Consider the following 25055-nt stretch of genomic DNA (forward strand, 5'->3'; position numbering starts at 1 on the left):
CACCCAACGTGGAGCTTGAACTCATGACCCTGAGATTAAGAGTTGCATGCTCCACTGGCTGAGCCAGCCAGGTGCTCCCAGATTGAAATGGTTTTTGTTTATAGTTTTGAAGGCAGTGCTCCAGTGTCTTCTGGCTTCTATTGTAGCTATTGAGATCTCTGCCATTTAGCAAATCCGTTTTTTCCTTTCTCTAGAAGCCAATATGATCTCTTTTTCACATGCATAGTTCTTGGTGTGGGTCTGTTTTCAATCACTTGCTAGGAACTTCGTGATCTTTTCATTCTGGAGATTCCTGGCCTTCAGTTCTAGGATGTTATTTTGAAAATTTTGTTTCCTCCCTTTCATTGGTCTATTTCTCTTATGAAATAAAATAAGAATTTTCTTATTTATTCCTCTCTGGTTTTCTGTTTTAATTGACCTTTTGACTTCTTGCTAGGAGATTTTCTGTGAATTTTATCATTTTTCGGTTTTTAAATTTCTACAATCACATTTTTAATTTCTAAGAGCTCTTTAAAAAAAATGTATTCAGTTTCTAAATGTTTCATTTAGTGAATATTTTGTCTTATTTCTCTGAAGCTATTAATGATGGTTTTGTTTTATTTTTAGGTTTTCTTTTCCCTGTATAGTATTTAAGTTTCTTTTGTTCTCTGTTTTTCATATTGGATGTTTCCTCAAATATCTTTTGATCTTTGGTTCTCTGCCTGTATCTAGGGGTTAAGGGCAGGGCAGTTAAAAGTAGACTAGAAGCTCTCTAGGTGTGGGTAAGGCTCCTCAACTCCAGGCTTCCCTGTAGGCTGAACTGTCTGCTGGGTTTCTTTGGCAAATTCTTGATGTCAGTATTCTACATCTTTTGGGTTAGTCAGATTCTTGAGAAAAGTAGCTTCCAATTTTCTGCCCAAAGGTATAAAGCTGGCCAGACTTTTAGGAGCCTAGTTGGGGAAAGTGTTTTGTATTTGGACTAGCAAAAAGAACACACACAGGACTTTGGTAGTGTGAAATTCAAGGTTTTTTCCATGAATTAAGAACAGAGTAATGGATAATGGAATAAGCCTTATTCTGGTTATCTTCATTTATTTTTTAAATTTTTATTTATTTTTTTTTTAGAGAGAGTGTGTGCACAAGTGGGCGGGGGAGAGTGGCAGAGGGAGAGAAAGAGGGAGAATCTTAAACAGGCTCCATGCTCAGCACAGAGCCTAATGTGGGGCTCAATCCCATGACCCTAGGATCATGACCTGAGCTGAAGTCAAGGAACACTCAACCAACTGAGCCATCCACGTGCCCCTGGTTATCTTCATTTTGCCCCAAAACTTACTGGCTTAAAACATGTCATTGATGCTAATGGTCTCTCTTGGTCAGGAATTCGGACCAGGCACAGGAAAAGTGGCTTGTCTCTGCTCCATGATGTCAAGGGCCTCAGCTAAGAAGACTCAGCACTGGGGGGTGTCTTGACACATAGGGACTTGAATCATCTTTCCATGACTGGTGGTTGATGCTGGCTGTGGGTTGGGTCCTCACCTGAGAATGGGGAATGCATCTGCATGTGGCCTCTCCAAAGCTTGTGCTTTCTTTCAGCCTGTGGCCTCAGGACAGTTAAACTTCTCTTATGGTGTCTCAAGGCTCCATTAGGGGTGTTGTAAAGAGTGTGGTAGGAAGCTGTATGTTTGCTCACCCTGCCTTGGAAGTCAAGCTGTGTCACTTTTCCTGCATTCTGTTAGTTACAGGTAATTCACAAGGCCACCTGGATTCAAAAGGAGGGGACATAGACCTCCACTTCATGATGGGAGGAGTATCAAGGTTGGATTCTAAGAAGAGCACATAAGATGAGAGATATGGCTGTCATTATCTTGGAAGATGTAGTTTTTCACAGGCCCGGAGTTGGGGATTAGGAGATTGTGGGTGCAGTGATAGTAGTAAGTGCTGCAGGGTTGTGGCAGAGGGACTAAAGACTTCAGAACATTGGCAGGCCTGCCTAAAGAGGACAAGACTTCCGAAAGGAATTTGCCTTCATGAGTTTTCTCAGGAAGTGGATTGGACTGGCCAGTTAGAGGTATCTTAACTTCCCAGTAGAGGAAACGGAGAGTCAGAGGGGCTAATGAACACTGGAGAGAGTTCGTGATAAAGCCAGACTAAAATCTGGGTATTCTGACATTTAGCCTAAGTTCACATTGGGAAATTTCCATTTTTAGTTCTTTATGATTGTAAAGAGATTTGGCACAGGTGGTAGAAGCTTTTGAGTCATGATACTTTCATTTTAAAACATTTTTTGATATTTAAAACTTTATTCCAAAACTTCTGATCTGCTGTGTTAGGTTGACAGAGGAATGGAAGTATTGAATTCTGTCATGGCGAGTTCATTTTATCTGTTGGTGTTCATTAAGAAAATGTATAAGAATTCTGTCTCCTTTAAGGTTTATATAGTAGGACCAGAAGAGAGGATTTGGCTATTCTGGCTGAACTGTTAAAACACACTTCTTTACCTTCTTGTTTATCAGGAAGCTCAGAACCTCATGGCCCTGACCAATGTGGACACCCCATTGAAAGGTGGACTTAATACCCCTTTGCATGAGAGCGACTTCTCAGGTGTGACTCCACAGCGGCAGGTTGTACAGACTCCAAACACAGTTCTTTCTACTCCATTCAGGTATTGTAAAGGAATACATCTTTATTGTTTTAGAAAAACTTCAAGGATTTGGACAACATGTTTGTTTTAGTAATGTTGACAGAGAATGGAAATAAGTATTTAACATGGCTTTTTGATTTCTTCTCACTCATGGTAGTAAATAACATAATAATACCCAGGAATTGGTTATTACTGTATGGAACTGTCTTCTTTTTTCAGAGTTTCTGATGCTATCACCTTTTTTCTGAATACATTTTATCTGATTTATTGACTTAAAAAAAATTTTTTTTTTAATTAAAAAAAAAAAGAATCTGAAACAGGCTCCAGGCTCTGAGCTGTCAGCACAAAGCCCAACATGCAGCTCGAATTCATGAACTGCAGGATTGTGACCTGAGCCGAAGTCAGACGCTTAACCAACTGAACCACCAGGCACCCCCATTTTATCTGCTTTAAAAGAACAAATCAGTCCATTGTTCATTTGATCATTTGTTGAATTTTATAAAAATTGTAGTCCTTTATCTGTATGTTACTATTGCTTGTCTCCCAACATTTTTTTTTTTTTTTTTGAGAAAGAGAGTGAGAGAGATAGCAAGTGGGAGAGGGGCAGAAAGAGAGAGGGAGAGAGAATCTTAAGCAGGCTCCATGCCCTTTGTGGGGCTTGATCTCATGACTGTGAGATCATGACCTGAACTGAAAACAAGAGTCAGATGCTTAACTGATTAAGCCACCCAGATGCCGCATATCCCAACATTTTATTTTGAAAATTTCTAACATTCAGAGAGGTTAAAAGAATGGGAAAGCAAACATTCATATTTCACCATCTAGATTCTACAGTTGTTAACATTTTACCGTATTTGCTTTTCACATATCCATCCGTCAGTCCATCTAATTATTTAGTGCTTTTCAAAATAAGTTGCAGGTTTCAGTCCGTTTCACTTCTAACACTTTCTTGTGCTTATCATGAACTAGAGTCCAGAGTTCAGTCTTTTTTTATGATTTTTTTTTAAGTTACTCTTTCTTAAGAGGAATTTTTTAGATAGAAACCTTGTAGAAGCAGGTCATATTAAAATGAAATTTGAGCTTTTAAGTTTGGAAATCTTTTAGGTTCGTTTTTACTTTTCAGTGTTAGGATATATCCTCGTACTGGTTATTTAGTATGGGAGTGTCTCAAACTGTTACAACTGTGCCTGACAGCAGGATCAAGAAGCATTGGCAGCCAAATCCTAATATACAACTTAACACTTTTGCAGGGCTTGTAAGAGAGCCTAATCCTTCTTTCCCTGTGTATGTCTTGTCTCTCAACTAGATTGTAAGCTCCTTGGGGGCAGGGACCATGTCTTTTGATAACACCTCATCTCACCTTTGGGAACATCTGCCTGGCAGATCACTTGTCTGGAACAGAGCTAAGGTATAGGAAGTAAGCACCCAGCCAACCAAACAAACAAAAACAGGCTTTGAACAACTAAGATATCAGTTGCAAAGTCTGTGGATTTTATTTATTGCTAAGAGAGTCTCAGCCCTCACTCAGAACTGTTCATATGTAGACATGGTATTCGGTTTCCAAACAGAACATAAAGGAGGAACCACTGAAGTGAATGCATACCTCTGATAGTGGTGTTCTAGCCAGCAGCTACTGGTGGTGAGGGGCAAATGATAAGATGAAGACACTATTGTGAACTTACAAACAATTTCCTAGGGGTCTTTGAGCATTATGGCTGCCCTCTGCCCATGGTATGTTCTTAGCCACCCCACAATGCATCAAGAAAAGGTTGAAATAATGTTTGGTGGGCCTAGTTTAGCAAGGCAAGAAAATGTCAAATGTAATAACTTTACTTGAAGTCATTAAAATAAAAATACTGTGTGTAAATACTAAGCTAGTTGAACTAAACCTGTACTCCAACGTAGAGATCTCACTTAAAACCAGGTAGGAAGACAGATATTCTGCAATCTTAGTTTCTTTCTTTTATGCTTTCTTTGTAAAATAATTTATGTGAAAAATATTTGGAAGCACAATCCAGATAAAATTGGCACTTTTATTAATTGGAATTTCTGTCTTTCTAGGACTCCTTCTCATGGATCTGAAGGGTTGACTCCCCGCAGTGGGACAACTCCCAAACCAGTTATTAACTCCACCCCGGGTAGAACTCCTCTTCGAGACAAGTTAAACATTAATCCCGAGGATGGAATGGCAGACTACAGTGATCCCTCTTATGTGAAGCAGATGGTACATGTCAAATCCCTTTAATACTCTTTTTTTTTTTTTAAAACTGTTCTATCTCATGGACGTTGTATTAAAATATTTTCCCTTGTTGGTGCATATTACATATACTTTAAGATAACTGTACACCTATGGATTCCAGAAAAGGAAAATGATTTATAGAACTTGAGAAGGAGAACCTTTTGGTCTCCTAAGCCTACTTACTCTTTTTTTTTTTTTTAATTTAAAACATTAAAAAAAATATATTTATTTTTGACAGAGAGAGAGGAGGGAGCATGTGAGTAAGGGAGGGGCAGAGAGAGAGGGAGATACTGAATCCAAAGTAGGCTCCAGGCTCTGAGCTGTCAGCACAGAGCCTGACGCGGGGCTCGAGCCCATGAACCGTAAGATCATGACCTGAGCTGAAGTTGGACGCTCAACTAACTGGGCCACTCAGGTGCCCCTAAGCTGACTAATTTTTAATGTGTTTGTGAATACTGATTATGCTGATAGTAGTTCTCCTTGTATGTCATATGATTTTATTTTTTATCATTCACTAATTAATAGTTTACTTTCTTGAATGGCACTCTTTTTTTTCTTTAACTTCTGTAAAACAAATTGTGAGTTTGGAATGCCTCATAAATTAGATTTTGAGCCTTGATTCTTGTTTGCTCTAGACTTTTAGAAGAACTATCTAGATCTCAAAGCCAAATTCAGTTGATATTTATTGCTTATCTTAGTGAAGTTTTCTTTTGTATATTTTGCAAGCTGATACAGACAGCTAATCATAAAAGCCACAGTTTTGTTTCTGCCCATGTTATTGCTTTTCTTATGTCACTCTTGGGTCTTATATGATGCCACAGAAAAGCATTGTGAGTTTTTTTTTTTTTTTTTTAATGAGTTCCAGTGATACCTGTTTTTAGTTTACAAATTAATTCTAACCTAGTGTATAGATTTGGTTAGTTTAGAATTTTTTATTAAAAAGAGTGTTTTTTTTACTGTTTATTTTTGAGAGAGGGAGAGAGAGAGAGAGTGCGCAGGCTGGGGAGGGTAGAGAGAGAGGGAGACACAGAATCTAAAGTAAGCTCCAGGCTCTGAGCTGTCTGCACAGAGCCTGACGCTGGCTTGAACTCACGAACCATGAGATCATGACCTGAGCTGAAGTTGGACGCTTAACTGACTGAGCCACCCAGGCATCCCAAGTTTAGAATTTTTTTAATGCCCAGCTTGATATCAAGTAATGTCAACTGTGAATGGCTACATAATAGCTAAACAAATGAATTTAATGTGTGCAGAGTGCTGATTTGGAGACTTCAGAGGATCTAAAGTTGAGTAAAGATGTCCTTTGTCTTAAGGAAGTTTATACTCTGGAGAGATTGACAATGCTAAACCAAGTCCACAAATAATTGTAATGTAAGAACAAAATAAGCTTTCTGTGTAAAACCAACATGCTTGGGGGGGCCAAAGACAGAAATAATCACATTTGTTGGGTGGGTACTAGGAAAACCTTCGTTGAGGTGTGCTCAGAAGGAGAGGTGGGGGCTGTCTCAGATAGAGGCCACAAAATGAGTAAGCATGGAGTGTATTTTGGACATAGCAGGTCATCTGGTTGGGCCTCACACCTACCATACGTGTAATGGAGCTATGAGGAATAAAAGGTAAGTCAAGGATGTACTGGGGAAAACTTTGGGTACCAGGCAGTTTCTTTTGGGAAGTGTGGACTGTATTCTTTGGTCATCATATGATCTAGTCATTTCTTCCTTTCTTTTTCTTTTTTTAATTAATTAATTTGTTTTTAAGTAAATTTTACCCTCAATTTGGGGTTTGAACTCAAAACCCCAAGATCGAGAATCACATGCTCTATTGACTGAGCCAACCAGGCACCCCATGATTTGGTAATTTCTATTAAAAATAAACACACACAAAAACTCAGGCATCTTTTCAGATTAGATTTTATTAGTCCAAGAACAAATTGACTTCTGAATTTGTTCTTTCATTTGCTATTAAATTTCATGGTCAGAAATGTATTCCTTAAATGGAAATTCTAAAGGATTTTTTTCTGCCCTGCAGAGATAATTCCCAAACCTTTTATTAGAATATCCGAGAGTAACTTTACGGATCACAAATCAGAGTTTTTGATCTTAATTTAGAGAAGAAACTGAGATAGAAATCAAACAAACTTGTCTCAGCTCTGAAATTAGGGATCATTTTTCTAGAATTAAGATTAGGCTAATTATTTTTTAGAAACTCTTAAGAATGGAGGTTGAATACTTAAGATGTATGAATTGAGAAGATCAATTTTTTTTCTACAGGAAAGAGAATCTCGTGAGCATCTCCGTTTAGGATTGTTGGGCCTCCCTGCCCCTAAGAATGACTTTGAGATTGTTCTGCCAGAAAATGCTGAGAAGGAGCTGGAAGACCGTGAAATAGATGATACTTATATTGAAGATGCTGCTGATGTGGATGCACGAAAGCAGGTGGGTAATTGTGCTAGAAAAGTGTGAAGTCGCTGACTGTGTCAGTAGGCTGAAAGAATGAAGAATGCTCATTAAATGTGTCCATATTTAAAAGTTTTTTCAATATCTAAAAAAAGAAATTACCCAAAATTGCTTAACATAGTTAATAATATGTACTCATGTAATTAATAATATACAAGAATATCTTGATAGGCAGTCTTAAAATGTGTGTATGTATATGTGTATGTACATAATTTAAATACCTCCTGTCAAATTTATTATGCTTCTTTAAAATACACATAAATGTTCTTTTAGACATTGCTTTTCACTCTAGCCAAGAAAAGGTGTTATTGATCAGTCTTAAAAACAAGTGCATGTTCAGTGCACAGAGCCCAAATTAGGATTCAGTCTCGTGAACTGTGAGATCGTGACCTGAGCCAAAATCAGGAGTCGGATGCTTAATTGACTGAGCTACCCAGGCACGCCTAGGGTAATTTTAGAAATGGAATTTCATGGGACTCGAGTGTGAATAGCATCAATGTAAATGTATTTCGGAGAGAAGTCAACATGAATGTGCTTTTTCTTTTTATTTATTTATTTTTTAATTTTTTTAAATGTTTATTTATTTTTGAGACAGACAGAGCATGAACAGGGGAGGGTCAGAGAGAGAGGGAGAGACAGAATCCGAAGCAGGCTCCAGGCTCTGAGCTATCAGCACAGAGCCCGACGCGGGGCTTGAACTCACGGACCATGAGATTATGACCTGAGCTGAAGTCGGACGCTTAACCGACTGAGCCACCCAGGCGCCCCTGAATGTGCTTTTTAGTTGGTAGTACAGGATAATACTTTATTTTTTAAGTTAATTTATTTTGAGACAGAGAGAGAGAGATGGGGAGAGAGAACCTCAAAGCAAGCTCCGCACTGTGAGCACAGAGCCCAGTGCAGGGCTCGAACTCATGAACCATGAGATCATGACCTGAAGTGAAATCAAGAGTTGGATACTTAACACACTGAACCACCCACGTGCCCCCAGGATATTACTTTTTATGTTCAGTTTTCTTAGTTACTTTGCCCTACATTTACTCTCAGAAATGCCTTGAAATTCTAATATGTTAACTTACATTATTCGTGATTTAAGAATCAGGAAACAACACATTGGCTAGTTTTTTAAATTAAAAATCAGTAGCTTTTGGGGTGGAAGTGAGGGTTGTATTGCAAGAGGAACAAATAAGAGTCCCCTCTAAGTTTAGGATTCCAATTGATTATTTAAATTTTTAAATTTTATTTTAATTACAATTTAGTTAATATACAATGTGATATTAGTTTCAGGTGTACAGTATAGTGTTTCAACAATTCCATACCTCACCCAGTGCTCATCACGACTAGTACATTCTTTAATCCCCATCACCTATTTCACCCATCCCCCCCACCCACCTCCTCTGTGGTAACCATCAGTTCTCTATAGTTAAGAGTCTGTTTCTTGGTTTGTCTCTTTTTTTTTTTTTTCTTTTGCTGGTTTGTTTTGTTTCTTACATTCTACATATGAGTGAAATTTTATGGTATTTGTCTTTCTCTATTTCACTTAGCATTGCACTCTCTAGCTCCGTCCATGTTGTTGCAAATGGCAAGATTTCATTCCTTTTCATGGTGGAGTAATATTCCATGTGTATATATATATATGTGTGTGTGTGTGTGTGTGTGTATGTGTATGTATTACATCTTCATTATCTTTATAGGTATATACATATATGCACATATACACACCACAACTTCTTTATCCATTCATCAATCCGTTGACATTTGGGCTGCTTCTGTAGTTTGGCTCTTGTAAATCATGTTGCTCTAAACATAAAGGTGCATGTCCCTTTGAATTAGTGTTTTTGTATTTTTTGGGTAAATGCCCCATAGTGTGATTCTGGATTGTAGGGTAGTTCTATTTTTAACTTTTTGAGGAACCTCCATACTGTTTTTCTCAGTGACTGTACCAGTTTGCATGCCCACCACCGGTGCTCAAGGGTTCCTTTTTCTTCACATCCTCGCCAATACTTGTTCTTTCTTGTGTTTTTGATTTTAGCCATTCTGACAGGTATGAAGTGATATCTCATTGTAGTTTTGATTTGTATTTCCCTGATGATGAGAGATGTTGAGCATCTTTTCATGTGTCCATTAGCCATCTTGATGTCTTCTTGGATAAGTGTCTGTTCATGTCTTTTGCCCACTTTGTAACTGAGTATTTGTTTTCTCGTGTTGGGATGTATAAGTTCTTTATATATTTTGGATACTAACCTTTTCTTGGATATGTTGTATACAAATATCTTTTCTCATTCAACAGGTTGTCTTTTGTTGATTATTTTCTTCATTGTGCTTTTTATTTTGATGTAATTCCCATAGTTTATTTTCACTTTTATATCCCTTGCCTCTGGAGACATATCTAGAAAAATGTTGCTACAGCTGGTGTCAGGGACATTCCTGCCTATGCTCTCTTCTAGGATTTTTATTAGAATTCCAAATTAAACAAGAAAAGAATGATTATCTGATGGATGGAGCCACATAAACTTGGAGAATGCTCTAGTAGCTGTTGGCAGTTCTTAGTTTGTATTGTAATGAGAGAATGAATAGACTGATTTCTGTTGCCTTATATTACCTTTCTACAAACTTACACAGACTTTGACAGCTTTAACTCTTGAACATACATGTTCTTATACATGTTTTCAACTTTATTGAAATGTGGCAAATACCATATAGCTGTAATAATGGATATAAAAATAATTTTTTTAGGCTATACGAGAGGCAGAGCGTGTAAAGGAAATGAAGCGAATGCACAAAGCTGTCCAGAAAGATCTGCCAAGACCATCAGAAGTAAGTATTAGAATTTCTGGCTTAGGAAGTTTTGAGTTTCTTCTTATGTGATTGATGCTTTTATATCATTCATAAAGTTTGTGAAACAAAATATTATATTCTTTCTGGAATATAGTAAAGCACTTCCCAGATATAATGTAAAATGTTTTGCTGGTACAAATAAGACCTTAGAAGGAAAGCGAAATTCTTTTGAAAATGTAGAACTACTATTTAATTCATGCTAGAACAAGTAATAACATCAGCATTGGAGTGATAATGTTTGGTAATTGTACTTGTCTTAAAATTTTAGGTAAATGAAACTATTCTAAGACCCTTAAATGTAGAACCACCTCTAACAGACTTACAAAAAAGTGAAGAACTAATCAAAAAAGAAATGATCACAATGCTTCATTATGACCTTCTACATCACCCTTATGAACCATCTGGAAATAAAAAAGGAAAAACTGTAGGATTTGGTACTAATAATTCAGAGCACATTGCCTATCTGGAACATAACCCTTATGAAAAGTTCTCCAAAGAAGAGCTGAAAAAGGTATCATTGATTATAAAGTATTCATTAAATACTGTGTATAATGGGCAAACACTGTCTTTTCTCATTCTGATATTTATAAACAAGTGAATTTCATGATTAGGAGATAAATGTTCATAGTAAGTGTTATGAAGAAGACATACTTAATCACCCCCCCCCCCTCCTTTTCGTTCAGTGACAGACCTTTCCAGGTAAACACTGGCTTAGGTGGCGAGGTGTTTTGTTTCATGGGTGTATGCCTCATGGACAGTTGCTGCAAATTGCCATTTTCTGTGTTTAACTCTGCTACTTCTGAGTTGAATTGAATACCTTTAATACCTAAACCTCATTTATTTAGATTAATATGAAAAAGCAGGCATGCGTAAAAAACGTTTTTTTTCACCTATTCAAAGAAAAGAAATACGGTTTACTGAATCTTTTTCCCTTAAATCATTTCCCACTATCTTTTTAGATAAGGAAATGCAGGAACATTTTCTTGTATAAAGTCTGTCCTGCCTCTTCCTCCGTATGCATTTGATTTTTCTGTTCTGACAGAGCAAACAGCTGTGATTGCGAATAGAAATCTGTTCCATGGTATGAGAAAATACAGTTGGTGTCATGGTTGGAAGCAGAGTGGTCATTAGCTTTCATCTTATTTCTTTAGTCCTTAGCCCTGAGGGGCAGTTATAGACTTGTTGATTGGAATGGGTTATTGAATACTTGGGGAGAGAATCCCTACAATATATATATATTTTTTTCTGTCTTCTCTCCTGCTCTTTACCTGTATTTTTTTCTTGCTTTCTATTTTCCTTTTTGCAAAAGTAATACGTGTTTATTGAAGGATTTTTAGAAATTAGAGGAAGGAAGGATAGTTTGCCCCTGATTTCTGAGTAACCTTGAATTACTCTTAGTAAGTATGATAGGAAACTGACATCTGTTGAATGCTTACACTTGTGGCAGGCACATTTTACCATTGGACTGGGGTTGAGAATTACACTCTGAACTCCATACTTGAACAGTCTCCTCTTTTTAAAAAAAAATTTTTCAACACTTATTTATTTTTGGGACAGAGAGAGACAGAGCATGAACGGGGGAGGGGCAGAGAGAGAGGGAGACACAGAATCGGAAACCGGCTCCAGGCCCTGAGCCATCAGCCCAGAGCCCGACGCGGGGCTCGAACTCACGGACCGCAAGATCGTGACCTGGCTGAAGTCGGACGCTTAACCGACTGCGCCACCCAGGCGCCCCCAGTCTCCTCTTTTTAAAGTGAAAATAGGGGAAGATGGGATTTGAGAAATTTACTGTGTGTATGGAAACCTGAAATAGGGATCACATTGTTACGTAACAGAAGGTTCTGTGGGGAATCGATTCTAATAAAACTTTAAAAAATAATAGTTGTAGGTAGTGCTTTAGAATTATTGGAAACCATTACAAAGTAGTTTGAATTTTTTTTTTTTTTTTTTAAGTTTATTTTGAGAGAGAGGGTGAGTAGGGGAGGGGCAGAGAGGAGAGAAAGAGAGCGAGAATCCCAAGCAGCCTCTGCTGTCAGTGTGCAGCCCTATGCAGGGCTCAAACCCATGAACCATGAGTGAGATCGTGACCTGAGCTGAAATCAAGAATTGGGTGCTTAACTGACTGAGCCACCCATGCAGCCCTAGTTTTTTTTTTTTTTGTTTTTTTTTTTTTTTTTTTAGTTTAAATATTCTTTCATATTTTATTGTATGTATTTATATTCTTCTCTGTTCCAAAATGAATTTGAAACAGCATTTACTTAGCGAGCAGATTCTCTATGGGCAGTTTAAAGATAAATTAGTAGGGCGCCTGGGTGGCTCAGTTGGTTGAGCGTCCGACTTCAGCTCAGGTCATGATTTTGCATCTGTGAGTTCGAGCCCCGCGTCGGGCTCTGTGCTGACAGCTCAGAGCCTGGAGCCTGTTTCAGATTCTGTGTCTCCCTCTCTCTCTGCCTGTCCCTCCGCTCGTGTTCTGTCTCTCTATCAAAAATAAATAAACATAGGGGCGCCTGGGTGGCGCAGTCGGTTAAGCGTCCGACTTCAGCCAGGTCACGATCTCGCGGTCCGTGAGTTCGAGCCCCGCATCAGGCTCTGGGCTGATGGCTCAGAGCCTGGAGCCTGTTTCCGGTTCTGTGTCTCCCTCTCTCTCTGCCCCTCCCCCGTTCATGCTCTGTCTCTCTCTGTCCCAAAAATAAATAAACGTTGAAAAAAAAAAAAATTAAAAAAAAAAATAAACATAAAAAAAAATTTAAAGATAACTTAGTACTACTGTCTTCTAATAATCATAAGAGCTGAATTTGTAAATTTTTACTGTGTACAGTTTTGGAGTGAAATACCATTTCTGTTACTATGAAATGTTGGGTTTTCATTAAGTGTGTTAAAATTGGTTTTTGTTATTTTCTCAGAGATCTTGTTTAAAAATATCCGTTCTTTATCTTCTATAGACATGATTTTCCGTTGTTTTAAGTTTTTGTATTTGATTTTATTATATATTTTGGTCTTTGATGTACTGGAATGATCGAAAGCTTTCTTTAAGGCACAAAACGATAGTTGTCAGTTTTGAGCCAGGATGCAAAGGGCTGGAAAAAGTTGATGTGGTATGCTTGTGGAGTCCTTGGGTCTCGAGTTGGGCCACACTCTGTGTGTATGTTTTATCATTTAATTCTGATAACAAACATGTCAGGTGGGTATTATCCTCATTTTACAGATGAGAAATGGGCTCAGAGATGTTAAGCAAGTTCAGACAGCTACTTAAATGGTAAGGGTATGATATGTACCCAGGCCTGTCCAACTTTATCTCTCCTCATTCTGTCATCTTAAACTCTCTTTAGTAAAGTAAAGGCTGGTGTGTGAGCCATTATTATTTGATCTGTGCCCCCATCTCATTCTTTGGCAATGTCAGGGGCATCTCTTCAGATGAGAAAAAAGGCATGTATCAGAAGCAATAAATGCCTGGTTCCCCTTCATAATCCTGTGAAGTCTGAAGTGTATGGAGGAATTGGTAGAGTGGAAGGAGCACACCCAAGCGAAGGTACCATTCGGCTTGGGGCAGGATCCTGTCTTGCCTTTACTAGTGTGATGTGTTTTTGAAAAATTGCTTAATCTTTCTGAGCCTTAGTTTCATCATCTTTAATAAGAGAGTAATACCAGCTACTTTGTAATGTGTTAATGGTGTTTGGAGATAATGTAGATAAAATTTTTAAATTGAGTTCTTGGCATAGAATAGATGTCCAAGAAATGGTAGCTACTGTTAATAATAGAGTGAAGGCAAAGATGTTTATTGGTGATATATGGAAGCTTGACTTTCAAATCAGTCTGCGTCAACTTACTGGCTTCTTAATTCATTTTGTTTAGATATTGTTCCCCCCTTCCAAAACGAAAAACAAAAAAACCCAGTCAACCACAACACCTTGCCTTTACCCAAAGAAAGAGGAAAAATTAGTTTTTTAAAGTTCTCTCTTGATAGCAAGTAATTCTGGTACCCAAGCTTACTGAAATTATTACTGTACACAGGCCCAGGATGTTTTGGTACAGGAGATGGAAGTGGTGAAACAAGGTATGAGCCACGGAGAACTCTCAAGTGAAGCTTATAACCAGGTGTGGGAAGAATGCTACAGTCAAGTTTTGTATCTTCCTGGGCAGAGCCGCTACACACGGGCCAACTTAGCTAGCAAAAAGGACAGAATCGAGTCACTTGAAAAGAGGCTTGAGGTTGGTATCCTTTTAAAATTCTAATTTAAATGTACCTTGATTGAGACAATGGACCAAGTAATAACCACTGGAGACAATTACAGAAAAATAGATCTGAGGCAGTTACTGGTTTTGCAATTCTTGCCTTTTTTTTTTTTTTTTTTTAAAGTCTATTTCTTTTGTTTAGTGATGTCTACACTCAGTATGGGGCTCAAACTCACGACCCCATGATCAACAGTTGCATGCTCTTCTGACTGAGCCAGCCGAGTGCCCCTTGCTTTTGCAGCTCTGGAGGGAAAACTGTACTAAAGTGTTTGGTCTTGTTTGGCTTTCATTGATTTTTCAGAATTGCTGGCCTTTATGATAAAGAATGGTGCCCTCCAGGTTGATCACAGGTCAAACAGGACCTTTTAGATGTGGGAGCAAGGAAGACAAGAAGTTAACACTGGTCACCCAGAACAATGTCCATCAATGCTAGAATAGCTTGTTTTCTGTAAAGAAGGATCTCAGTGGTACCAAGGAGCTTTTTTTTCTGGAGCCAAGAGAGCACATTCATGTAACTTTGGTTCCTTTCTGTTCATTCTCTGATTCCTTTGGGTTGGTTAGAGAGCACCGAGCTGGATTATCTTAGATAATGGCTTCTGTGATTTTTTTCACATCTGAGGAAATGTTGAAATGTACTAGATGGGAGTTTCATGGCACATGGTTTCTTAATATAGTCTGCAGGTTTTGAATTCCAGAATCTGTGTAGGCATTTTGCCAATGGCATGTAAATTGTGGTTCATGGACCACTGGGCTGTCTTGTGGATTTTTCAAGGTGGTCTTCAGGGATGTTTCTGAGGCTAGGGTAGGGTGGGGAGAAAAGGGTGCTTCAGGCAGTCACATGCAGAAATGGCCTAATTTCCTCCTTTGTGATTACTAATTTCTCTTTACAGAAAGCAGATTGGAAAATATTTTTATTTAGAGTTAAAATAAAAATAGCAGTACCACTTGGAGCGGTCGGTATCATGTGGGGCTAGGGAAATGAACAGGAAAAAGAGTTCTTGTAATATGAAATTATTCTAAGTCTTAATTTTACCTTTAAGACTACACGTATAGGCATCTGGTGGTTAATGCCTTTGAGCCTCTTTTATCACTTAGTGGGAAATTAGTTTCTCTTTGAAGTAATTCTCATTGTGGGTGAAATCTTTGCAGTCCAGTTGCTGCTTGTTACTCCGTTGTACTGCTAACTTCCAGCAGGGTGTGCTGTTGTTCTGTGTTTTAATTTGGGATTTAAAGTCAGGGAAAGTAGAACATCAGTGGGCACATTTTGAGTTACATTTTCTGTTGTGTTGGCTTCGTTTATTTATAAGTGGTAGTTAGCAGTGTAATCCTGATCTAAGGTCAGCATTGTAATTGATTAGAAAGCTATTTGGAAAGCTTTCTTGTAACCTTTATATATAAATACTTTGGTCTCTCACTTAGTTTGAAAATCTTCTCATTTGAGGTGGGTAAACGTTTTCTGCCCCACGTGGTAAGGACATTTTGTGCTCTTTAAAATATAAAAAAAGTTTTCCCTAAATCTCATTTACTTTGCTGAGGCACTAACTTTCGTGACAGCAAATAAATGTGTCACGAAGTGAGTGGTGCCATAAAGTACAGTAATTTTTATTTTTATGTTGAATTGGTCTTGTGAGTTTTGAAGGGAAAAGTACAGAAAGAACCACTGCCGTTCTTTTGGAGATTTATTTGGGTCGTTTATGAGCAACCATTAAAAACATGTGGCTCTCTTTGTTCAGTTCAGTACCAGGAACTGAAATCTTCCGTTGAACTATTTTTGTTGAAGGATTGGTGATTTTGGAAGAATATTCATAGAACAGTCTGAAGTAATTTTTCTTTTCTTGACTTCTGGATAACTTACTTTATTGTTTACCCAGCTAGTTACTTTTAAAGAATATGTAATCAAATCCTTTAATTTAGTAAACTACACTTATTTCAAATGAAAGTTCATTAAATCTTTAAAAAGAAGAAAAGAGACTCAAAAACCCAAATAAACAACTCCCCCATTTTATTTGTATCCATCCCTAATTCAGAACTAGGCTTGTGTTAGCTTATTTTAGTTTTTGAAGACACAATTCTCCTGGTTTGAAATACATAAATATTTTATTTCAATTGTGGTAATTCTTTCATCATTTCAGTTGATTGCTAAATTATAAACACTATTCAAAGTTTGTTGTGGGGAAGGAACTCCAGTTGTATTATATAAACTAAATGCTATACTTAAATTATTCTTTCCACTCTTAGGTTCAGGGAGATATGCCTTTCTGTGCAAGCACAATACACCATGGCTGCCAGTGTGTTTGATTTTTGCTGTCATGAACTTTGGAACAGCGAATCTAAATTATGGCCCTATCACAGTGTATCAAGCAAGATGAAATCCAGCTTTGTCGTGGTTGGTGTCTCCTAAATGGATTAAAAAATATGCCCTGAGGTTTATATTGGAGCTGGGTCTTTGAGCCATTACTCATGATTAGTATTTGAAATGCAGAATTTAAATGAAAATCCTTAGGATACTCACTTAAAACTAATGGAACCATCTCAGATTTTATGTAGAATGTGGTGGGTGGTGTAAGGAGTCTGTTAAATAAATGGAATCAGAAAGTAGTCACAGGTCAGAAGTAAGTGGGAAAGACTTCTGAGTTGTAACCAAGTTCATGTGTTTTATTCTGCTTTGGAGGCAGAATTAATTTTAGAACTGTGCCATACATTTGTGTGTCAAACAAGGCAGCAGCAGCAGCAGCAAACAGAAATGATAACTAATATCAGAAAAGGAAAAGTTAGAAAGCATAGCATGTCTAGATACAGTATTTTATTAGCTTCTGAGGGCATTATGGGTGTGTGGTGGGAGAGCAGAGTGATTGCTATCTGTAGTGATGCCCCAGATATTTAAAAAAAATGGTTAATTTCTGCTCACTATTATATATATATTTTCAAAGAAGGATGCCTAAAATAGTAGGAAAATTTTGTATCAAATGGTAAAAAATAAAAGGACTTTATAGTCCTTGATGTGATCGTATGTTCAATGACTATTACTGAGCATCTAATAATGTGCCAGCCGTTGTTCTAGCACCTGGGAGTGTAGCAGGAACAAAGCGGACAAGCTCTATGCTCTTGTGGACATCAGTTATCTGGAAAATGCTTCATGTGGAGGAGAACCTCATTTTCTGATGATGCCAGATAAATGAGTCATTACTGTATTTGGGAAGTGCAAATAGAATTTGAAGTGTTCTAATTTGTTTCCACTTTAAGTGGAAATAGGAAATCGTCTGAAGACATAATTATTTTGAGTGAAATAATTTCCAGGAGGTGCAAAAGTGAAAAGAGAAGTCTGAATTTAGGCCTGCTATTAAATTTAATAGTATTTGAAATAGTATCTAAACTGCTGCGTGGAGGAAGTTTGGCTGAAAAGTAGATTTTGTCATGTTAGCTATAAAAATGGAAAGGCTTTCCTTAGAGGTGGAAACTAGGTCCAGAAGTAATACTTCTCTCTGTATTTTACTGGCACAGTCAACTTAGTCAAGAAATATTATGTAACATCGACTTCTTGGAAATAAAGTAACTTGAAAAACACAGATAACACATCTTTCTCAGTGTACTTGTAGAACTCTTAGGAGCACCCCTGACTTTACTGAATGGTTATATTTCAGCAAAATTGGCTGTACAATGGATCATATTTTCTCAGTGATTTTATTTATAAAGTCAGATATTTTTACATAGGAAAAAATTCCCTTAATACTTTAAAGAGTGAAAATTTAGGGTAAGGATCAAGTTGTTGGGCAGATCTGGATGGAGGACTGTATGTTGAAGTAACTCGGCAGGTTTATGTTCTCTTGTGCGTGTGGGGGAGGGGTGACATGGGGCACAGGAGAGAAGTTTCTGGTACTCTGGAATGCTCCCTTTCTCAAATTCTGCTCTGTGCTTTGACCCTTAAGGGCACGGGCAGATTTCTTGCTTTTTCTATCAAGAAGAGCTGGACCAGAGATCTCCTTGGTACAGTCGTGTTGCTTCTGTTATGCCTCAACGTTGAGTTGAATTTCTTTCATGCAGTTTATGTGTTTCATTTCCTAGCTCATGCAGATGTCAGGTGCTCTTGGTATTGCTTTGTTGGTACATTACTGTTCTTGGAAAGGTTTTTGGTAAGGTTTTTTGCCTTACTGTTTAGCTTGCTTTGCCGGGATGCAGTCTGGTGGATGCTAACTCTGGTAGATGCAAGCAATAATCACATGCTTGGACCTGCATCTCGTCAGTGTGGAGAAGGTTCACTGATACGATTTAATGCTAGTGAATAGTATAGAGATGAAAGGAAAGGCACTGATGGGCTCTTGTTGTTTGCAAACATTTCGGTGGTTGAACCGCATCGTTACTACCATAGGATCATATTGCTAAACGATGGACTAGGAAGTGGAGCTGCCATCAACTATGTATTTACTTTGGGTATCCTTAAACCTGTTTTTCCAGTGGTGTAAAGTTATATTCTGGGCCTCCAAGCAAGAGTTTCACTGAGGGATGCTCTTAATGTTTCTGAACCTCACTGTAACAGAGTTTAACTGAAGACAGTATTGGAGACCCAAGGATAATGTGTTTATTTTGGAATTACTTAAGCTTAGTAACCTTAACAAACTTAGTGAGTTTGAAAGTAACAATTACACTTTTATAAGTCCCATACAGCCCCCTTTTGTAATGACCCGAGGAAACACTTATGGTTCCACTGATTCATCTCCTGGGGACCATCAGTTTTCCATTGGTCTCTGGCCAGCCTTTTTTAGACAGTTTCTCTTCTATGCATTTAAAAAATAACATTTGTGGGCGTTTTTCTAAAAATAATACCTGTACTTTGTAGAAAATTTAAAAAGAAATTAAAAAACAATTTGAAAAGAAGCCTACCATCCAAACATAATCGCCTTATACATTTTGAGGGATATGTATGTGTGTGTATATCTATTAATATGTGTGTGTGTGTATAATTAAATATAGAAAAAAATTACTGTATGCATCTGTGTGTGGATGAAAGGAGGAAGATGTTTAAAACTGAATTGGAATCATCATATACTACTTTGTAGATTTAATAACATATTACAAATACCATTTTAAAAAGACCTGATCACTTGCTCTCATTTATAGAGTTGTGGCAAAGATCTGGTTTGGTGAAATCCCCAATTATGCTAGTTATATTCTGCCCAACTTCTTGAGAAGTTGTTAAATAACATTTTTTTTTCCCTGTAAATTTTTCCTGAGAAATGTTTGTGTTCTTATAATTTTATAGCTTGTTAAGAATAGAAGAGTTAGGAATTTAAAAGGATAAGCTGAGGAAAGTCAAAGCTTTTCTCAAGTGTCAAATAAAACTCTTGTAGGTTAATGTCTCAATCAGGGAAAGAGTGATGGGCAGATCCATTAATTAAGATCTTGTTTACATGTGTCTAGAATAACTTGTTTTTCAGGGAACTGTCTGATGGCATTAAGCCATTCAATCCCACAGCTTGAATTTCTTCAGGCATGTTTGCATTTCACGGGCTGAGGCAGAGGGGACATTCGGTTTATTAGTAGTGGTGTGTTGAACTTTCAAGTAGGACGTACTTCATAGCTTTATCACTTAGTGGCCATGTGGCCTAGGGCAAGTTACTTACCACCATCTCTGAGCCTCGTATTTCCTCATACTTACCTGTAAAATTAGGGTGGGTAATAGTTCTTATCTCACGGAAGTGAGAGTTTGAGATAATGTAAGATTAAGTGAGATACTGTCTGCCTAGCAAATAGCAAGTATTAGCAAATGGGAATTCCCTCCCATGTCTCTTCAGGTCTGTTAACCACCGTTAGTGTTGTCTAAATTGGATTAAACTTGGTTTGATACTTTTAGGTGTCATGAAGTAACTTTGTTACCTTGAACAGCAGGGTGGCTGAGTTTTTATTCTAGAAGTTTTGATGACTGTCTGAAATTGGAGATATGAGTTGATTTTCGCAGAGATTGAGTAAGACTGAAGGCTCAGATTTTGGTTAGTATAAATGGATCTTAACGTAATTGTGGATTTTAATTTAACATTTCATATATACATCTGGTGTGCTAAAATCGTTGACATGTAAATTTTGATGTCTCTTATATTTCATTGTATTGGTGTTTCATGGTTTGTGGTGTACAGTCTTAAATAGCCTCTGCAGTAGATCTTGAATTTGAATTTTATAAAACCTTTTATTATGGGAGTTTTCAAATACATCCTGAAGTGGATTAGTTTAATGAGTCCTCCAGTGTTATCATCCAGCTGTATCAACTCACCGCCACTTTTGTTTTCATATGGCATTCTCCCTTCCCCACTATTTTGAACCAAATTCCAGACATTGTATTGTAAAACAGTTATGGTACATGAAATTTGTCGTCTTGGTGTCCCTACACACTTATATGTAGATATATTCTCATTCATCTCTTGGATTGAATTTTACTCTTTCATTTTGGGCGTAGTCAGCTTTAATTATATCAAGTGTTGCCTACTTTAATTTCCTCATAGATATTAGAAATTTTGTGCTGATAATGTATTTAAAGCATAAACTTCCATTATGACCATATTTGGTAGGTTTGTCTAGTGACAAGTTAACAAAGTATTTAATCCTGTCTCCACTACCTGCTCTGTTAGTATTTGTGAGAGAGAAAGAGAGCTCGAGCACGAGTGGGGGAGGGGCAGATGGAGGGGGGGACAGAGGATCTGGAGTGGGCTCTGTGCTGACAGGAGCGAGCCCCATGTGGGGCACAAACTCACCAACCGTGAGATCAGGACCTGTGCCAGCTGGATGCTCAAGTGACTAAGCCACCCAGCTACCCCTCTGTACCCCTCTGTTAGATGTTTGAAGAGGAATTTGAAGTGCATATCTATAGTGCAGATAAGGATTTGAAAAAAATTTTTGAGAACTTTTTGTAAGTCAGCTCTAATGTACCATCCAAGCTCCTTAAGCCAGTATCGTTTTGTTTAAAATAAGTTGTCCTTCAGGAAGGGCAGTTGCTAATACTTAATATATATTTTTTTATTAAAAATTTTGTTTTTACATTTATTTATTTTTGAGAGGGAGACACAGCGAGTGGGGGAAGAGCCGAGAGAGAGGGAGACATAGAATCCAAAGCAGGCTCCAGGCTCTGAGCTGTCAGCACAGAGCCCGATGCAGGGCTTGAATCCACGAACTGTGAGATCATGGTCTGAGCTAAAGTCAGATGCTCAACCAACTGAGCCCTCCAGGCGCCCCACGAATACTTAATTTTTAAAAAAACGTTTAGAAACACGAATATGATTGAATCAGAGTCTTTTTTTTTCCGTTTTTTTTTTTTTTTTTTTTTGTATTTTAAAATCTTTAAAAATTTTCTTTATTTTAGAAAGAGTGAGCAAGTGTGGGAGAGGGGCAGAGGGGGAGAGAGAATATTAAGCAGTGGAGCCAGATGCAGGGCTTGATCCCACAACTTTTGGATCATGACCTGAGCCTAAATCAAAAGTTGGGTGGTCAACTGACAGAGCCAAGCAGGCATCCCTGATTTTTTGTATTTTAAACAATAAGGTCTTTTTTTTTTTTTTTTTTTTTTTTTTTTTTTTTAATTTTTTTTTTTTTTTTCAACGTTTATTTATTTTTGGGACAGAGAGAGACAGAGCATGAACGGGGGAGGGGCAGAGAGAGAGGGAGACACAGAATCGGAAACAGGCTCCAGGCTCTGAGCCATCAGCCCAGAGCCCGACGCGGGGCTCGAACTCAGGGACTGCGAGATCGTGACCTGGCTGAAGTCGGACGCTTAACCGACTGCGCCACCCAGGCGCCCCACAATAAGGTCTTATATCCTGTTGGACTTTAATGTTTCTGTAGTGTATGGGGGGGGGGGCTGGACTAATTTGCATATGCATTTATTTCATGCTTGTGATTTCTTGTTGCTAGAAAAACGCCAGCCTTATAGGTTAGTTTTTTCCCTCCTAAAGCACATTGAGCAGTCATAGAACATTTTACAAAGTGTACAGATATCTTCCTTCACATTTTAATGATCAGATGATAAGATGATAAGTGTTAAGGTAACTGAGCTTAAATTGAATATTAAAAGCTTCATTTAATTTCTTCTTTATACTTTTAGTGATTAAATTTATATAGTTACTCGACTAAATTTTTTCCTGTACTTAATTTTTTGGGGTATCATTTATTTCCATATTTGCTTGAAATCTTAGCACAGTGTTCGAGCCAGAAGATTTTATATAAAGCTTGAGCTAAATTAAATTGTTGGTGTGAAATGGAACCTAGCAGCTTAGTAGTTTTAAAATCCTTGATAGTTAGGGAAGCATAAATGACTCAACTGTACGAGGCAAGGTATTCCCCGGATGCAAGGTACCAGTCATAGTAAATGTGCCTTGATGACTAATTAAACACTTTTGGAACATAAGTATTAAGCTATTGCACCAAATTGGAAATTGAATATCCATGGAGTGCAGCGTATAGTTAAGTGGATTATCTTGACCAATGAAAATGAAAATTTGTATGTCTATTTTTTTAAAAATGTGCTATGTGTATTTGAAATTCTGTACTGGTAAGGTTTTTGGAATGTTTATTTGAATCCACATGTGATTAGAGTATCTTAGAATGTGCTGAATTATATTTAAGGAACTGCATGCAACTCATTGATTTAGTTCACTTATTATTGGGAATGAGAGCTTTTTGGTGGGTCTAGTTCAGAGAAAACAGCTGATTGATGTCCAGCTTCTGTAATGACAGTGGTTGAAACAGATTCTCTATCCTGATTGTCCAGGAGAATCATTTGGGGGCTTTAAAAATACCAAAGTCTGAGACCATTTAAATAAGCGTCTCTGGGTTTAGGGCACTGACACTGGCACATTGTAAAAGCTCTACAGGTAATTCTAAAGTTTAGCTGGGATTGAAAACCACTGGCTTGAGAAGATGTGTTTGAGTACGTGTTACTTGGTATGGTTGTCCTCATGAGGCAAACTGCTCTCTTAAAGAAGGAACAGCTATTTTTCCTTGTTTTATTTCCAGCAAGGATTCCAGGTCGTTTTTTAATTAAGGTTGGAATTTTAAAGAAGGTTTGAAAGCCTCATCATTAGTCCCGTGGTCCATTAGAGAGGAGGTCAAAATGGTTAAACTCTTAGTATATATGAAATAATTGTAATCAGAGCTGACATTTGTTAACTGCTTACTCTGTGCCAGTCACTGGGTGGCTAAGGGCTTTTACGTACATTATCTTATTTAAGCTTCATAATAACTTAGCAGTGACTGCCATTTTACTGATGGAGAAATGGAGACAGGTTAAATAACTTGCATCGATTCACAACCGTTGGGTGGCTGTGCTGCGAGGAAATAATGACTCACTCCCCCACTATACTGTGCTGCCTTGACTTCACCCAGTATTTCCTTAGAAGACATACAACTGCCATGGAACTTACTTTGATTTGCTATCTATTAGAGGAAAGTGGCCCCTTTATAAAGGACATTGTTTATTCTTGGATTTATTCTTCAAATGAATTGCAGAGGAATAAAAGCTTATTAACTTGTATAAAATGCTGAAGATATAAATGGTTGTTAAAAAGCTGTATTTTAATTTTAGATCCATCTCACATTTTTAAGGCAAGGCGTGGACATGCAACATGTTCGTTCTTTCCACCCCTCAGGCTTATTTGACTTTGACTTTTAATAAACGAAGCTGGAGGTGGATAGGTATGAAGTGTTACTTTTCCGGTAAAAGTATACACTTGACCCTTGAACAACACAGGGTTTATGGCCGCTGACCGCCCCCCTCCCCCCAGTTCAAAATTCATGCATGGCTTGGCTCCCCCAAAACTTACAGCCTGCTGTTGACTGGGGCACCTTACTGATAACATAAAGTCAATTTACGCATATTTTCTATTGTGTATGTATTATGCCCTGTGTTTCTGTAGTAAAGTAAGCTAGAGAAAAGAATATGTTATTAAAATTATAAGAGAAAATACATTTACAGTACTATAAAAAATCCATGTGAGAGGACCCCTGCAGTTCAAACCTATGTTGTTCAAGGCTCAACTATACTTTGTATTTTGAGGAATATTTTGTTATGTTTTATTTTACTTTATTATCTATTTATTTTGAGAGCGAGAGCGAGAGAGAGAGGCAGGGGGGAGGCAGCGAGCGGCAGAGAGAGAGGGGGAGGGAGCGAGCGGCAGAGAGAGAGGGAGAGCGAGAGAGTCCCAAGCAGGCTTTGCACTGTCAGTGCTGAGATCGATGAGGGGGCTTGAACTCGTGGAACCATGAGATCATGACCTGAGCCGAAACCAAGAGTTGGACGCTTACCTGACTGAGCCACCCAGGTGCCCTTGAGGAACATTTTAATTTTTTGGTGTTCTTATATATTCTAACCATAAAACATTGTAATTGATGTGTTTATTTTTAAATCGGATATTAGGCATTGAAGTGAATGTTTCAAAGTTGTTATTTTGGAAAGCTATATATTTGTTTTGGTGATTATATGGTTTCTAAATATTTTAATAAAACATCCTATGTATAGTTTTTCCTATCAGTTATTTTGCATTTGACATTTATCCGTGGTACCATTTCTGTTTACTTATCCCTATCCTATTTATTCCACATTTGGTATCTTAGAAAAAAAAGAGTATTTACATTGTCACATGGTCTTCCTTGCTTATAGTTACATTGTTATGAATTATGGGTTATCATTTGG

General features: G+C 37.7%; 1 protein-coding gene across 2 annotated transcripts in view; it reads left to right on the forward strand.

Annotated features, from left to right (window-relative positions):
* Positions 1 to 25055, forward strand: part of CDC5L (cell division cycle 5 like) — a 47894-nt gene that overhangs the window by 19988 nt on the left and 2851 nt on the right. The window contains exons 9-15 of one of the 2 annotated variants that reach the window (XR_006717236.1): positions 2493 to 2641; positions 4682 to 4844; positions 7130 to 7294; positions 10052 to 10132; positions 10422 to 10664; positions 14165 to 14362; positions 16625 to 16772. Coding sequence is in view for 1 of the 2 variants with exons in the window: in XM_045498427.1 (XP_045354383.1) it covers positions 2493 to 2641; positions 4682 to 4844; positions 7130 to 7294; positions 10052 to 10132; positions 10422 to 10664; positions 14165 to 14362 (999 nt within the window). In the remaining variant the exon portion in view is untranslated. The remainder of the gene's footprint in view (positions 1 to 2492; positions 2642 to 4681; positions 4845 to 7129; positions 7295 to 10051; positions 10133 to 10421; positions 10665 to 14164; positions 14363 to 16624; positions 16773 to 25055) is intronic. The other variant, XM_045498427.1, reaches the window with a different exon arrangement.

The sequence above is a fragment of the Leopardus geoffroyi genome, chromosome B2 (assembly GCF_018350155.1).
Source record: "Leopardus geoffroyi isolate Oge1 chromosome B2, O.geoffroyi_Oge1_pat1.0, whole genome shotgun sequence".
NCBI lineage: Eukaryota > Metazoa > Chordata > Mammalia > Carnivora > Felidae > Leopardus > Leopardus geoffroyi.